Here is a 15,120-nt window from a genome sequence, read left to right on the forward strand (position 1 = left end):
AAAATTCCCAGCCCTAACAATAAATTTTCACAAAAGATCATTGCTCATGAATCAAAATATTTCTCAAAACAAGTTGGATTTTTATATTAGCATTTATTAAAGTTACATGTAATGATATTTACAGATCATGTATCAATGTTTTTGTTTTGTTAAGCTTGATTTAGATAGTCCACTTGAAAACTCTGACACTGCCAATGATGAGAAATGGGATTTATTGCTGTGCCCTCCAATTTCTGAACCAAATCTGAAACAATCAAATTACACATATATAAGTTTATATTAAACAAGCAAGTGCAAATACTTTCAATATGTTAGAAGTGATATCCCATAGAATACTGGTAATAATACAATAAAACATTAGAATCTCTAATCAATATTTTAATACCATAGATGTTGTTGAAGTGAGTTGGAAACTAGGAAGTTCCCTCCACTTCTTTCTGTATTTATCCTTAAATTTTGTGTATCTGAAATTTTTTCTTCACTCAACTGAGCTCAATATGGAGAGGTTTGATAGTCTGTTTTGTATTTTGGAATATGGAACCGTACCAAGGTTGTAGGCAAAGCTGTCTCAATTTGTTCAGATGATCTCTTATTCACCTAATGATTCACCTAAGCACTAAAAACGTTTAACAGGAAAGTTTTGTTTCTCTTGCACAGACTAATTGATAGGCTACATATACATTTAGTGATTTTTAATTTTTTTATCTTAAATTTAAAGTATTATCTCTATTAAACTCAGTAATTTTTTCTCTAGCTGTTGTTTTTATTGTATACTCAGAGCCTGTAGATTTCTTCTACGTAAAGTATGATTATGTTCATGAGATTGTATCAGTTTTATTTTTATAAGGCTTTGTCTGGAAGAAGAGTGTGATACAGTGTCTCGAACACACGGTTGATATCAGATATTTTTTTATGATCAGCAATACTTGTAAATATTTTATAATTGGTTATTTTTTTATTTTTTTTTTTACTGTTACGCAATGTATAGTTTGTATATAAACTTATTTTCAACTTCAGTATGTACAGCAATGCATCAATATATGCTTTGATAAAAGAAAAAAATATTAATAAGCAATGTGCTATCATGTTTCATGTTGTATATTCTATATCAATATATGTTTGACATATTGTTTCACAGTGTTATTAAGTGCTTTTTTTATGTTTTGAAAAAATAAAGATTTTTAAAAATCCTAACCTTTCTTTTTTGGGTTTTTGTTTCTTTGAAAACGCTTTCTGTTTTCCAGTCTTCTCATTAATATTAGAGGGGGCATCTCGCAATCCAAAGCTCTTGGCTAGGTGGCCCAAGTGTAGGTTCCTGACGTGGAATATTGACTTCAGACTAGAAGGGTATGTTGCATAAGCTCTCACAAAGGACTGGAAGGCTAAATAAAGGAAATTACTTGTAAAAATTACAAAGATTTGTAGAAATTTAGGAGTGATCTACATGCCTTGACATGGAGCCAAAAAATCTTCAATGCAGTAAACTGTCAAAGTAACTTGAAGTGTGCATTTCTAGTTCATGACTGATTTTTATGCATGCACATGCAGAAATGATTTCAGGTAGAGAAAAATATTGCCATACCCGTAGGATGTTTTTCATTTAACCTTAAGTTTACATATGGATAAAGCTTGACTAAATATAACAAAAGAGTATTATATGCATTCTGCATTTTTTTTTCTCAAATCAAACTTGCCATGGGGTTTTAAAGAAAAATTCGGGTGTTGCTAAAACGCGGAACGGAAAACGGAACGGAGAGTGGAACGGAACGAAAAACGGAATATATTATTTTTGGATTAAATCACTGAAAATACACACAATTTATCATAAACGATATATTTTGTACATATTCAATCCCCCACTATTAAATACAAGTTGATTTTGTCATGCTCAGTCTCTCTTTTTTTTTTTACGAAAATCGCATATAGATTTACATATATATTACACTAGCAGCCTGCAGATCTGTAGCTCTCGAAAAAAAATATATTGATAGACCGGAGAGCTACAGTGCAACCCATTGAAAAAACTGTATATTTATTGCGCACAAAAAAGTGCGCTCAGTTCTTGATTAATTCTTCCAAATTCTTACCTCAATTGCAAAAAAGGGAAGGTTTCAAAAAAATCCTTTCTCCTCTATCAAATACTCTCGTAGTTGACATCTGAACGAAGCATATTGGACCGAATTATCTTTGAAACCAAAATGGCAGTGTAAATAAGCGAAATGTTCTATGATTACAATATCAGGGTCATGAGGACTATTAACAACATTTATAAGGAATGTTTGGTTGTGGAAACAGCAAAAGAATATATCAGGAACATACGGTTAGTTATATTTTGAGATTACATTTTGAAAACACGGAGAAATAAATCGAGAACCAAGCGCACTTTTTTGTGTGCAATAAATATACAGTTTTTGCAATGGGTGGCACTGTAGCTCTCCAGTCTATTATTATTTTTTTTTTTTCGGAGAGCTATAGATCTGCAGCTAATATTACACATATAGAAGTCACCTAGAATCGAATTCGAAAAGGGGGGATAAACGAACTTGAAAAGTATTTGACAGACAAAAACACAAAAAGAAACAATTGTTTGATTCGGGAGGGAGGATAAGTTCCAACTCCAACATCTTTCAGTACTATTTTTTTTTTTTACACTAACTTACTACACTAATTACTGTACATTCACAAAAAGTGTGAGGATGTCAACTTGAACGAACATTTCCGTAGTAAAAAGGTTATGACTGGGGGATCAAATATTTTATATCTAAATGAACCATGAAAGAGAAATAAAATGTAAAAAAAAATATTAAGATAATACGTTTATGGGCAAACCTTTGCGGCAAGCTCGAACACCTCTTATACACACTGGTTGTTAAAATTTTATTCTAAATAGAGACATATTCTATATATTTAAATTCTGGAAAGACAAAGTTGGAAAACTTTCATGTGGTAGATATAATGCAGAATCTTTGCTTTCAATGAAGTAAAATTTTGTTTGCGGTACATATGTGTGGTATTTTTTTTTGGGGGGGGGGGGGGGGGGGGGGGGTATATGAATGACCCCGTAAAAAATGAATTTGTTTTCCCGCTCATCGGTAAGGTCTGAGAAGTTGTAATAGTTATGCCCCCCTTTTTGTGTCAAAAATATACATAAGGTTTAATAAATCAATTTTTAATGTGACGGTGGGCCCCTACACAGACCTGAACCTGCCACTCCTCCTTTCATAATTCGCCAATTCGACACTGCGTGCATAATCTGAATATCATAGTTATTTTTGTCTTTACAGACACTGACATTAGAAACAAATTGAAAGAAGGGGGGGGGGGTGGGGGTCAGTAAAAATTTTCCAACATGCAACAAATTTGACAAGCCAAAAAAAAGGGAGTATGCCCAAACACGAATATCCTATTTCGTGTGTGTGTGGGGGGGGGGGGTCGAATTTCTTTCAGTACCATTTTTTCCACGAAAGATGTGTATGACTCATGAATATATAATAGTTTACAATAATTTTTTATCAGAAATGATTTTTACAACAAGAATATTGCTCTTTTATCTGATTTATATCGAATCTATGTTATTTGTTTGACAAAAATTTTCCGTTTTCCGTTCCGTTCCGTTTTCCGTTCCGCGTTTTAGCAACACCCGAAAAATTCTGCACGATAAGCAAACGTGCAAGATGCAATGGTACAATGAAGGCTAAAATTAAACTAAAGTGCACCTTTCCTAGCCAGTTGGGACATTTCTTTATCTTCTGCTACATAATTCTCAAAGGAAAGCTGCATGTAAGTGGCACACTCTTCAAATGTTTTTGATGGAGTCTTCTGTAATATTGAAGGAATCAAAACCATAAACTTAATGTTAAAAATTTTATTTTTTACCTTAATAGAAAAGGACATTTACCTGTATTTATACACTGTTTGTCTTACCCTTTTCTCTGTTTCTGGAATCATATCTTGTACAGCAATAATCAATGTCTTTAGGATGTCTGCCATATTAACTTCTTCCACACTAAAAGTAAAGGTACTTTTGATTGCAAAGTTTCCATGCCACAAGTGTCATATTACAGAGATGAAAGCAGTTGACAAGATGTTTATGAAGATTCAACATCACACTCAGGTTGACCATATGGTTCATCTAACCTCTAATCTTTCATTTAAAATCTTTCTTTGAAGCTTATGTTTGACCAACAGTATGTAAACAATATCAGAACATTTTGCTGGACAAATTTTGAACAAAATGGCCTGTTAAGTTGAAAAATATTATAAAGGAATAATAATCCTTATTTATACCAGATTGAAATACCGTAGAATGACTTTTTGCCAAATGATATTACTGTAATTTACACTATGTACGCTGTCAGAAATTTTTCACAGAAATTTGTCCCAGCTAGCATACATTTAAGGCATACAGTTGCAATATAACAATTCCATGTAATTTTCTACCTGCAAATTAATAAGACTGAGCTTTTTAAGCAGCAAAATTTTGACCCCACCAAAAAGTTCAACAGTATCTCTCTTATTAGAGTACCAATAAACTTAATTAGAGTGTTTATTTTCAACTCATAATAAATACAGTTTGTACATGTTTCAAATGAAAATCAATATAAGTACAGAACTTTTTTGTACCTTATTCCATGACTTGCCAGAGACTTCAGATATTCAACCTCAGCTGGCATCAGGAAGAGGAGGGCGTGGCCCTGCTTCCCCACCCTGGCCGTCCTCCCCACCCTGTGGACGTAGTCTTGTACAGCCCCAGGGGTGGTGTACTGAACAATCCACCTCACGTCAGGTAAGTGTAGGCCACGAGCTGCAACATCCTGTACAGAAGAAAAAAATTATCAAATTTCTGAGAGAATGGATGTGTTCATACTTGTATTGTGTATGATATCTTTAGGTCTAGATTCCTTTTAAAAAATCTTAATATCAGGTTATGCATATAACGAAAATGTCAAGTATATAATAAACTTTAATACATGTACATGTACTTCCAAGTTTTAGTAACACAAGTGAATATCAACTCAAAAGTGAAGCATACGAGATATAAAAATTAAAATACTTACTGTACAGAATAAGACTCCCGTCTTTGCAGCAGAAAATTCCTGATAAGTTTTAGTTCTCTCCTACAATATGTTTATTAATTACATGTAATGTTTGCACAGAAAATAAAGAGCTATCATTTTTGTACATAAATGAAGATTATCTTATGATTGGTTCTTGTAATAAATCACATTAATTAAGGACCCAACCTTTTGTGGCATGTCTCCATGAAGTTTGTAGAAGTCAATGTCCCCCTCCTCTGCCAGGTTAGCATTCTCCTCACCCCCCTCCCCTCCAAAGAAATGACTCATCAGCTGGAAGTGGAATTCTACAGAGTCCTGAGTGGACAGGAATACCACCATCTTTCCTGGGCTACTCACCATCTACAGGGTACAAATATGTTATTAAATCCATTATGATAAATATTAGTCTTCACTTAAAATCAATACTGGACAGTAAACTGTTAATTACTATTTATTTATATGTGAACTTCCTTTGTACGACAATGCAAGTGATCTCCCTTACTGTAGCTGTGCATAACTTTTTGGGGGAATTTATCTCTAAAACTTAAACAAACCTGAACTACATTTATTCAATAATCCCAGGTACCTTAATTTTCAGGAGGATGAATGCTGTGAGAGTGACCAATCTCAGTTTACAAGGTGTGATCACAAAATTCTGCTTCAGTTTTTCTGGCACAACAAAGTTCCCAGATTTGTCTTGCTCTGAGCTCTGAGCTGAGTTCTGTACATTGGATGATCCACCCCCCTCCTCTGAATTGGAGACATCTATCTTGAGTGGATCTGTCAGGGACATTCCAGCCAGCCTCTCTACACCTGGTGTTACATAATAAGAATTGGTTAGTACAGTATCAACTCTTTTTCTTAAAGGATCATTTTAAGTCATGAAAGTAGAGGATAATGTCAATCAAACCTGTCCAAAATTCACAGTTTTGATAATTTTTCAAATAAAGGTATTTTTAACATTCTTACAGTATATTTGGTTGAAACATTCTTACGGCATGTAAGACAAGGACTTCTATCAATTTTTTAAAGGAAATACATTTTAACTTCAAAACTGTGTCCAGGCCCCTTTGACTCTTAAAGTGTGAACAAAATACTCTATCAAAGCTACAGTAAAGTTTACCCTCTGTTAACGTAGCTGACAGCAGCACAGTCTGTCTGTGGCTCTCTGAGTCCAGGGCATTGATAATTTCTCCTACATCCTTCTCATACCCCAGATCTAACATTCTAAAATACCCGGTAAAAAATATTGAAAAACTGTGTTAATTCTTCACCCATTGATGCACATTTTCAACATATACAGTATGTACTGTGATTTAGGATATCCAGATTATATGAAAAAATCAACAATAATTTCATTTGAAATCATTCAAAAATTACAGGTCAAAAATTTGTTGCATCTTATTGTGAAAAAATATTCTTGAAGAAATTTTTTTTTAAATATACAAGAATTTGATTTAAAACAATTCCAATATGTTATATAACTCTTCCAGAAAAAAATAATCCATATCTGTCTATCATATAGGTTTCAAATAAAATAAACCATTACAACAGACCTGTCTGCTTCGTCTATCACCAGCCATTTAACTTTATCCAGATGAAGACTATTAGTGTGTTTGATGTGGTCCAGCAGCCTCCCTGGTGTACACACTAGGATATTCATGCCTTTCCGCAGTCTGGCTTTTTCTGATTTCCTTTTCTCACCTCCCATTAAACATCCTGGTACCACCCATTGGAAAGGCTAAAAAATATCCCATTTAGTTATTTCTACGTATTGTATGATTTCAAAAATTACGCTGGAAGGACAATTTTTTCTATTTTTTTTTATTATATTTCTACAAAAATGTTTAATTTCTTTTCTTCACATATTAAATTCTTTGCATGGATTCAAAACATCCATGAGTATGTGCCAGACAAAACAGAAAAATTAAACTTCTAAATCCCTAATACTACCCTTAACTATGACTGAGATTCACTTACATTGACTAGTTTCTTGAAGGTTTCAAAGCACTGAATGGCTAACTGAAATACAATATATAAAACATTTTTAAAAAAATCTCTCTGGTACAAATGTCACAGCATTTTCAGTACAGTACTTATGAATACCATTAATATATGCAGACTTACCTCCCTTGTGGGCACAATGATGAGAGCATGTACTCCATTCATTCTTGATATCTTTGGTTTGATCCCCTGCAAGTGATGCACCACGGGTATTGCAAATGTTAGCGTCTTGCCTGTTTAGTTTCAAAAGAAAAAGTAAACTACAGTGTAAATACATCAACTCGGTTATTCAGGCAACCTGCTCCTTGATGTTATCCATTTTTATAACTCTGCCATTGTGAATTTCTCATAAAAATTTTGAACCTTTTCATATTCTTTCTTGCACTAATTTAAGTACTTTAACGGCAAGTTTCAGATTATATGTAGTGATTTTACAATAATGAAAGAAAATCTGAAATCATACTTAAAATGCTCCGAAAGTTGCATTTTGGTGACAGGATTTTTTTTTTACAATATAAAAAGCAATGCAAAATAATAAGTCTCTTCTTTAGAGCACCTGCAAGTCAAATTTCTAAAGGTGGTGGAGCTTTGTAGAGCTGTGATTCATAACCAAATAGCTATTGCTTGAAGGAAATTATAATGGAGGTCAATTCTAGTTATTTAACAAGATACTTGATCAGTAACAATGAGACAATCATACTTATCCAAGCCCCAACGCATGCAAGATGGTGTTACCATGTACAGTTACAAAAACATTGGAAAATACTGTTTTAATTAAAAGTGTTCAAAAGCAGCAATGTTACATTTACCTTTGATTTAACAGTACATTTTTAACAGTCCGTACTATAAATAGAACAAGTCTCACATTTGATATTGTTTTGTCTATTTAATTGTAAAAACACCTGCATTTTCCATCTTAAACAAAGTACATTTTGTGTATTTTGATTAGCTTTAGTTATATGTATTAAATTAAACTTATATATACAATAGCTTCATCAGAAGATTGTGCCAGACCATCTGAAAATGATCTTCCATAATTAAAAGTTGTTTCTTAAATGGTTTCTAAAAACTGAATATGGTTTTAAAAAAAATATGAACTAACATGATAAAAACAATTATAGGATCTTATTCATACATGTATATTGTATCACTGTTTATGAATGAAGATTTCACGATCACTGGTTCAGATGCAGAATTATGCTGATTAATAAAGGGACCGTTTTGTGATTAACACAATACAATGGTTAAAACTACATGTCTCTTAGTGAGTTCACTATTCAATGTGTAGGCCTATCTGAGTGAGTACCACTTACTAAGATAGGTCTAACCCAGTGAGTACTACTCACTAAAACAGGCCTATCCTGGTGAGTACTACTCACTAAGAGAGCCCTATCCTGGTGAGTACTACTCACTAAGAGAGCCCTATCCTGGTGAGTACTACTCACTAAGACAGCCCTATCCTGGTGAGTACTACTCACTAAGACAGCCCTATCCTGGTGAGTACTACTCACTAAGATAGGTCTATCCTGGTGAGTACTACTCACTAAGATAGGTCTATCCTGGTGAGTACTACTCACTAAGAGAGCCCTATCCTGGTGAGTACCACTCACTAAGATAGGTTTATCCTGGTGAGAGCAGACCTATCCTGGTGAGTACTACTCACTAAGATAGCCCTATCCTGGTGAGTACTACTCACTATGACAGGCCTATCCTGGTGAGTACTACTCACTAAGATAGCCCTATCCTGGTGAGTACTACTCACTATGACAGGCCTATCCTGGTGAGTACTACTCACTAAGAGAGGTCTATCCTGGTGAGTACTACTCACTAAGACAGGCCTATCCTGGTGAGTACTACTCACTAAGAGAGGTCTATCCTGGTGAGTACTACTCACTAAGACAGGCATATCCTAGTGAGTACTGTTCACCAAGATAGGTCTATCCTGGTGAGTACTACTCACTAAGAGAGGCCTATCCTGGTGAGTACTGTTCACCAAGACAGGTCTACCCTGCTGAGTACTACTCACTCTGTAGAGCTATCTGGTTGAGTAGTGCTATGAAGAGCTGTTAAATTAGTATTTTACAAAGGAAGGCTTGTCTGAGATGTTTTTTTCATCTGATTATGATGACTGATTGGGAGTATATTCGCTGTTTGGTATACCAGGATTTGGTAGCTGTATAATTGAAGACCAGTGACAAAGATATGCACGTAGAACTGTTATAGTATTGTCAGTGGAAAAAGGCATATCTGAGTGAGTAATTTTATCTTCACTGTTTCATATTTTTTTTATTCTTTTTAGTTTCATTTGTACTATAATCTTAAAGGCATTGAAGGAAATTTTAACTTGTAACTTCTAATGCCTCATTTAAAAGTAAATCATCAACATTAAACAAACAAAGCACTTGTAAATTTACAGTTCAGGAATAATCACTAGGTCCAGTGATCAAGCTGAATAAAGCTACCTATTAACAGCTAGAAGCTATTATCATAACAGTTATTGGATTAGTGGTAAATAGCTGCTCTGGTACTCAGACCTGAGTACAAATAACAGTAAAGACTAAAGTCCCTCCTGACCTACAAGATAATTAACTGGTAATGATTGGTAACAGTACAAACTTATCTCAATTATCCGTGCTTCATTGCACACACTGTGAATTTATTATGAATTGTCACTTTAAACACAGAAAATGAATAACTGATGAATAATGCTAAAAATGTTAGTACTAAGTAGGTACATGTAACTATAGATAATTTTACTTCATGGAAGTGATAGTATTACACCAAAACCCTATATGAGTGAAAAGATGAATGATGGACCATAAAAGAATGAAAATGATTGTGTCCCGACCTGACCCTGTCTGTGACTTGACCAGGACATCCTGACCGCTGAGTATTTGTGGAATGGCTCTCTGCTGCACTGATGTCATCTGTGTTATCTTGAATCTCTCCTCTAGATTTGATATCTGAAACGTATCATGCAATTGTTTATCCATTAATTAACACTTCAAGCTATATGTTTTTTTTTTTCGTATTAATTAATATCTAAAATGACTCAGGTTATAACAAAACAATTTTTTACCATGAAGGGATGTAATTCTAGATCTTTGAAATTCTTTGAAGAAAAAATCTCCTCTCTTTTCCTTGCAATAGCTGACCTAAATAAAAAATTAAAATGTTTTTCGGCTTCAAAATTAAATTGTATAAATAAAACAAAAGACGAAATTCATATTTAAAAAGACTTACTTTTCAACATTTGGAATCTCAGGATTAAACCTGAACAAAGAGGATATGAACACCTTATTTTCATTCCTTTCTTTTTTGTGTGGTATGTCTCTCACATCCTCTGGGTGCTTTCTCTTCAAAGATGAAGAAACAATCATAGGAACTTTTGTAGTGTCATATTCCTCTTCAGGTATATTTTTGTTTGATTTTAATGAAATTTCTTTTTCACCCTCTGTTTTCTGAATTGTCTCTGGTTTGTGTGGTTCATCTGGTTTATCTGAATGAAAAGCAGCATGTCCGGATGTGGCTTTTTGTAGTTTTCTTTGTTTTATTCTTGTTCCCTGGGAAAAAAAGAAGATTCACATTAAATTTTTCAACTCAGCATACAGATAAACTTACATGAAAGCATAAAATTTATGACTTTTTTAAAACAAAAATCATTTATGAATATCAGTGAAATAAAATTTTATTTGAAAAGATGTCATCTGATACTTAGAAAGAGGATCGAGATCTAGAAATTTAAAATGTCATTTTCGCCTTTGCTGTTAAGTACATGTGAGCATGAACTGGTGAAAGGGATCGATTATTTTCCCCATATATAATTATTATTTGAGTGTGACAAAGACTTTGATTCAAAATGTGTACTACATTGTTTATCAAAGGCAAACAATAAAATCTCATGAAAAATTATAGATCTCTTTCTGAAATAGGGTCATTTTGGCATGACTTTGGGATTTGCGGCTGTGTTTTTATTATTAGACAGTGTCTGGTTTCTTTCAATGCAGAAAGTTGGGCCAAAAAAATATTTTTTGACTGAATCTAGCTTGGCTTGGGGTAAAAAGCTGAGTGGAGTGGAGTGGAGTGGAGTCGTGGAGTCATAGAGTGGAGTCGTGGAGTGGAGTCTGTATTATAACAATACAGAAAGTTTGAGAACAAAACAATTTCTTTTGCATACAATATCTCCCCTTCATTGTCGTTTTGGATTTGTGTACACTGTACCAAGAATGAAACAAGAAACAAAAGAAGTCCATGCAATCAAAAACTAACGACCTTTAAATGTCAAACAGAGAATCACTTAGAAATGCTTTATGTAAACACTATCTAAACTTAGCAAGACTGTTTGACCTTATTCGCCTATCCCAAAACAGGCAAACCTAGCAAGAGGTGTTGACAGCTTTAATATCAAACAGAGAAAGAGCACTGCACTGCAGAACTGATGACAGCAATTTAATGAGAAAGGCACATTTTTTTTCATTTTACTATTAAAGTGCAAGATAGCCTCTTTGTTGGAATTTGAAGGTCACATTTTTTTTCTGTATCTCTATCTTCTTAACAGTATCTTCCTGTTCTGGTTAAAGTAGAAGACATGCTACAGAATAGAGTGTTAAGACTCGACTGATAAATACATATCAGCCATTGGATCTGTTGAAGTTTAACAATTGACCAGGATTAATTACTAGACTTAAAATAAATATAATTACCGGAATTGAAAACCTCAAAAAGTAAAATATTTATTGAAATGAGCTCAACAACTTGTGTTTTTTTTGTTTTTTTTTTCATTTTAAAGTACACATTGCGCATTTTAAACGATGACACACAATTAACTTTAAATAAAATTATTTTACCCTTGTTTTGTGAAAAGGGAGCTGTTTTATACCTATAATTAGTTTCCCCAATATTTGATCAAGCTTGTTTTATAAATGTGACTCATAACAAAATTAATACATATGATAAGTAATGTCCCCACCCTAAAACAAGTGTTTTCTTTTTATTTTGCTGAACAATGTATAACATGCAGTCTATCAACCAGTATATGTATCATTGAGGCAATTATTTATTATTGATGAAAACATTTTGACAGAATTCATTGGGACTTTAAAAGAATGTTTATCCCTATAGCGATGTGATGAAATGTATTTGGTTACTTCTGATCATAAAGATGTGTTGTAAACTAAGATATTTATATCTTATTGATTAATTATTATATATACTGTAGTTGGAGGGGCAGATATAGTAACACATTTGTTTGTTTTAGTTTGTGTAAGTTAACAGGTGACAACATTTAGATTTTTTTTGCTGACAAAAGCAATATACCACTTGATTCAGTTCTTTTTCAAGCAAATTTTTATTTACAATCAACAACTGAGTAAGCATTTCAAGCGCAGTAATTAAATCTGTCAACACTTCTCGCCTGTTGGGATGGGAGTGCATATGGGTCACTTGGTCTCTGTTACTCAAAACAAAAAGTTATTCCCATTGATGTGCTGACATTTGAAGGTTATATCCTCCCCCATTTTCTCATTCATCTACAATATATATGAACTATTATTGTAACAGTCTCTCAATGATCACAGACAGCTATAGCTTGGACATATAGAGTTGAAAAGGAAAGGAGGGATTGTGTTCGATTACCTGAGTAATTTTTTGAATTCCATAGCTCTACATCTACTATATAGTAATGTTCTGTAGTGTTTCCTACAATTTACCAATACCTGCTAACCTCTACGCCCAAAAGCAGAGTTGTAAATATTTACACAAAATGAGAAATAACAAACAATTAAATAAGATAGTTTTACTTTTAAAAAATAATTTAGATAGAGATTGAAAGCTACCGCATTATATAATACAAGTAAAATAAAATAAAATTGATTTGAATGTAATGATTTTTTGACAAATCATTGAATATTTTGTACATTGTAGCAAACCATAAAATTTTAAGAACAACACAAAGTTGACAACATCCTGCTTGAACTAGTCATCTTTTTAAAAATAAAATTGAATAACCAAATACATTTCAGCACATCGTTATTGGGATAAACTTTCTTTTAAATTCTCCATTGACTGCATGTTATATATTGACCAGCAAAATACAACGAAAGCACTATTTTTCCCCATTACTTATGATATGTATAATTTTTGTTCTGGTCACATTATAAAATAAGCTTGATCAAATATTGGTGAAACTAATTTTGTGACTAATTGTATGTTGTTTTACATCCCTCTTGAGAATTTAAACTCATATTTAGACCCCATCAACTGCGAATGGAGATTGAGCTGTAATTTTTGTCCTATACTCGCACTATACTTGATCATTGAGCAGTGAAGGGTATTTTTCGTGCTAGTAACTACTGCGACACAGTACAATGGACATTGATGTTTGCGTTCTCATCTGAAAGACATGTCTCTATTTAGTCCCACAGTGGAATTCAAACCCATAATGTAAGGATCAGCTCCTTACTGCGCGACTCAGAGCAGACACTCCAATCACTGTGCCACGCGGGTGACAAAACTAATTATAAGAACAAGTTCCTCTTCAAGAAACAAAGGTTAAAAATTTGAAAAATAAGTAATGCATCATCGTTTAAAATGTGTTTCAAAAATCAGACATAGCAACACCAGATTTCAAAAAATATTATCCATTTTATGTTTCACAGCTGTATGATATGTATTTGTCAGTCGAGTCTATTAACATCTATATTCTGAAGCATGTCTCCTAAAAGGGATATATGCATGTAAATATTTAGATATATATGTTTATATACAAAGATAGAGATACAGAAAAAAAAATTGTGACCTTCAAATTCCAACAAAGAGGATATCTTTAATAGTGAAACCTATTTTTTAAAAATATGTGCCTTTATAATTATGTAGTTGTCATCAGTTCTGCAGTGCTCTTTCTCTGTTTGATATTAAAGCTGTCAACACTTCTTGCTTAGGTTTGCCTGTTTGGGATTGGCGAATAAGGTCAAAAAGTCTTGCTAAGTTTAGATAGTGTTTATATATTATGTAGTAAAGCATTTCTAGGTGATTCTCTGTTTGACATTTAAAGGTCGTTAGTTTTTGATTGCATGGACTTCTTTTGTTTCTTGTTTCATTCTTGGTACAGTGTACACAAATCCAAAACGACAATGAAGGGGAGATATTGTATGCAAAAGAAATTGTTTTGTTCTCAAACTTTCTGTATTGTTATAATACAGATTCCACTCCACGACTCCACTCTATGACTCCACGACTCCACTCCACTCCACTCCACTCAGCTTTTTACCCCAAGCCATCTAGCTTGGAAGCCTTTGTATTTCAAAATGTAATGCAAAAAGTGATGTTCTTAGTACAGTGGGAAAGTCTATTAATTATGAGATATATATATGGTTGTAACTATAGACCGTGTATGTAACCTCCTTGAGATAATGTACACATTATTAATATTTCACAATCAAAACGATTTGAGAGGATGCTTTTGATATGATTTTTGAAAGAGTTGAAACAATATATAATGGCTATTGACATTTATATGAGAATATTTACATTTCCAATGTCTTTGTCCGAGATAAAATTACCAATTGTAAATGTAATTGATTTCCTCATGAATGTTTTGGCGCGGTTCCAAAAAAAAAAAAACCACGTGTAGGGCGGGACAACACCTAGAGAGAAGCAGGCTTGGAGCCCGTGGATTGGCGGAATCAAAGCATGTAAATATAAGGAATAACTGTCTTATTTTTCGAATTCATGAAGATGATCAATGGATTGGCTTGTGTGATAATTTTATGCATAAACGCCTTCGGCGTTTATGCAAATTATCACACAAGCCAATCCATTGATCACTTCATGAATTCGAAAAATAAGACAGTTATTCCTTAACAGTATGAGGAAAAAGTACAGTATCTTAATTTTTTGAAAATTACAAAATATTACCCGTTTCCTGCTATATTTCGTTTTCTGTTTCGTCCGTTTTTCATTTCCAACATAGAAATTCAGCTGTAGTGAGTTATCTTCTGACATTCTTTCCTAGATTTGTAAAATATACCACATCACACATGGTCTCAAAATTTTGTGTTTA

General features: G+C 33.3%; 1 protein-coding gene across 1 annotated transcript; it reads right to left on the reverse strand.

The window, feature by feature from the left end:
- Positions 1–73: 73 nt before the first annotated feature.
- Positions 74–15,120, reverse strand: LOC134246024 (probable ATP-dependent RNA helicase DDX31). Its single transcript, XM_062728282.1, has 16 exons — positions 14,976–15,120; positions 10,305–10,624; positions 10,141–10,216; positions 9,910–10,024; positions 7,185–7,294; positions 7,038–7,079; positions 6,614–6,798; positions 6,181–6,284; positions 5,644–5,870; positions 5,244–5,417; positions 5,058–5,117; positions 4,624–4,814; positions 3,925–4,006; positions 3,717–3,819; positions 1,196–1,382; positions 74–244 (listed from the first exon to the last, which is right to left on the reverse strand). The coding sequence occupies exons 1-16, from the start codon at positions 15,060–15,062 to the stop codon at positions 133–135; spliced, it is 2,175 nt and encodes a 724-aa protein (XP_062584266.1). The 5' UTR covers positions 15,063–15,120; the 3' UTR covers positions 74–132.

This window comes from Saccostrea cucullata, unplaced genomic scaffold (genome assembly GCF_032062105.1).
Source record: "Saccostrea cucullata isolate Sc308-1 unplaced genomic scaffold, CSIRO_AGI_Scuc_v1 ctg342, whole genome shotgun sequence".
Classification (NCBI taxonomy): domain Eukaryota; kingdom Metazoa; phylum Mollusca; class Bivalvia; order Ostreida; family Ostreidae; genus Saccostrea; species Saccostrea cuccullata.

What these genes read in the sequence shown, in the direction of transcription:
- LOC134246024 (XM_062728282.1), bottom strand. Translation starts at nt 15,062, where the DNA reads ATGTCAGAAGATAACTCACTACAGCTGAATTTCTATGTTGGAAATGAA. An exon ending in CAAGTCACAGACAGGGTCAG is followed by an intron (nt 7,295 to 9,909) that starts GTCGGGACACAA and finishes GAAACTAAACAG; the next exon opens with GCAAGACGCTAACATTTGCA. An exon ending in CAAAAACCCAAAAAAGAAAG is followed by an intron (nt 245 to 1,195) that starts GTTAGGATTTTT and finishes TGATTGTTTCAG; the next exon opens with ATTTGGTTCAGAAATTGGAG.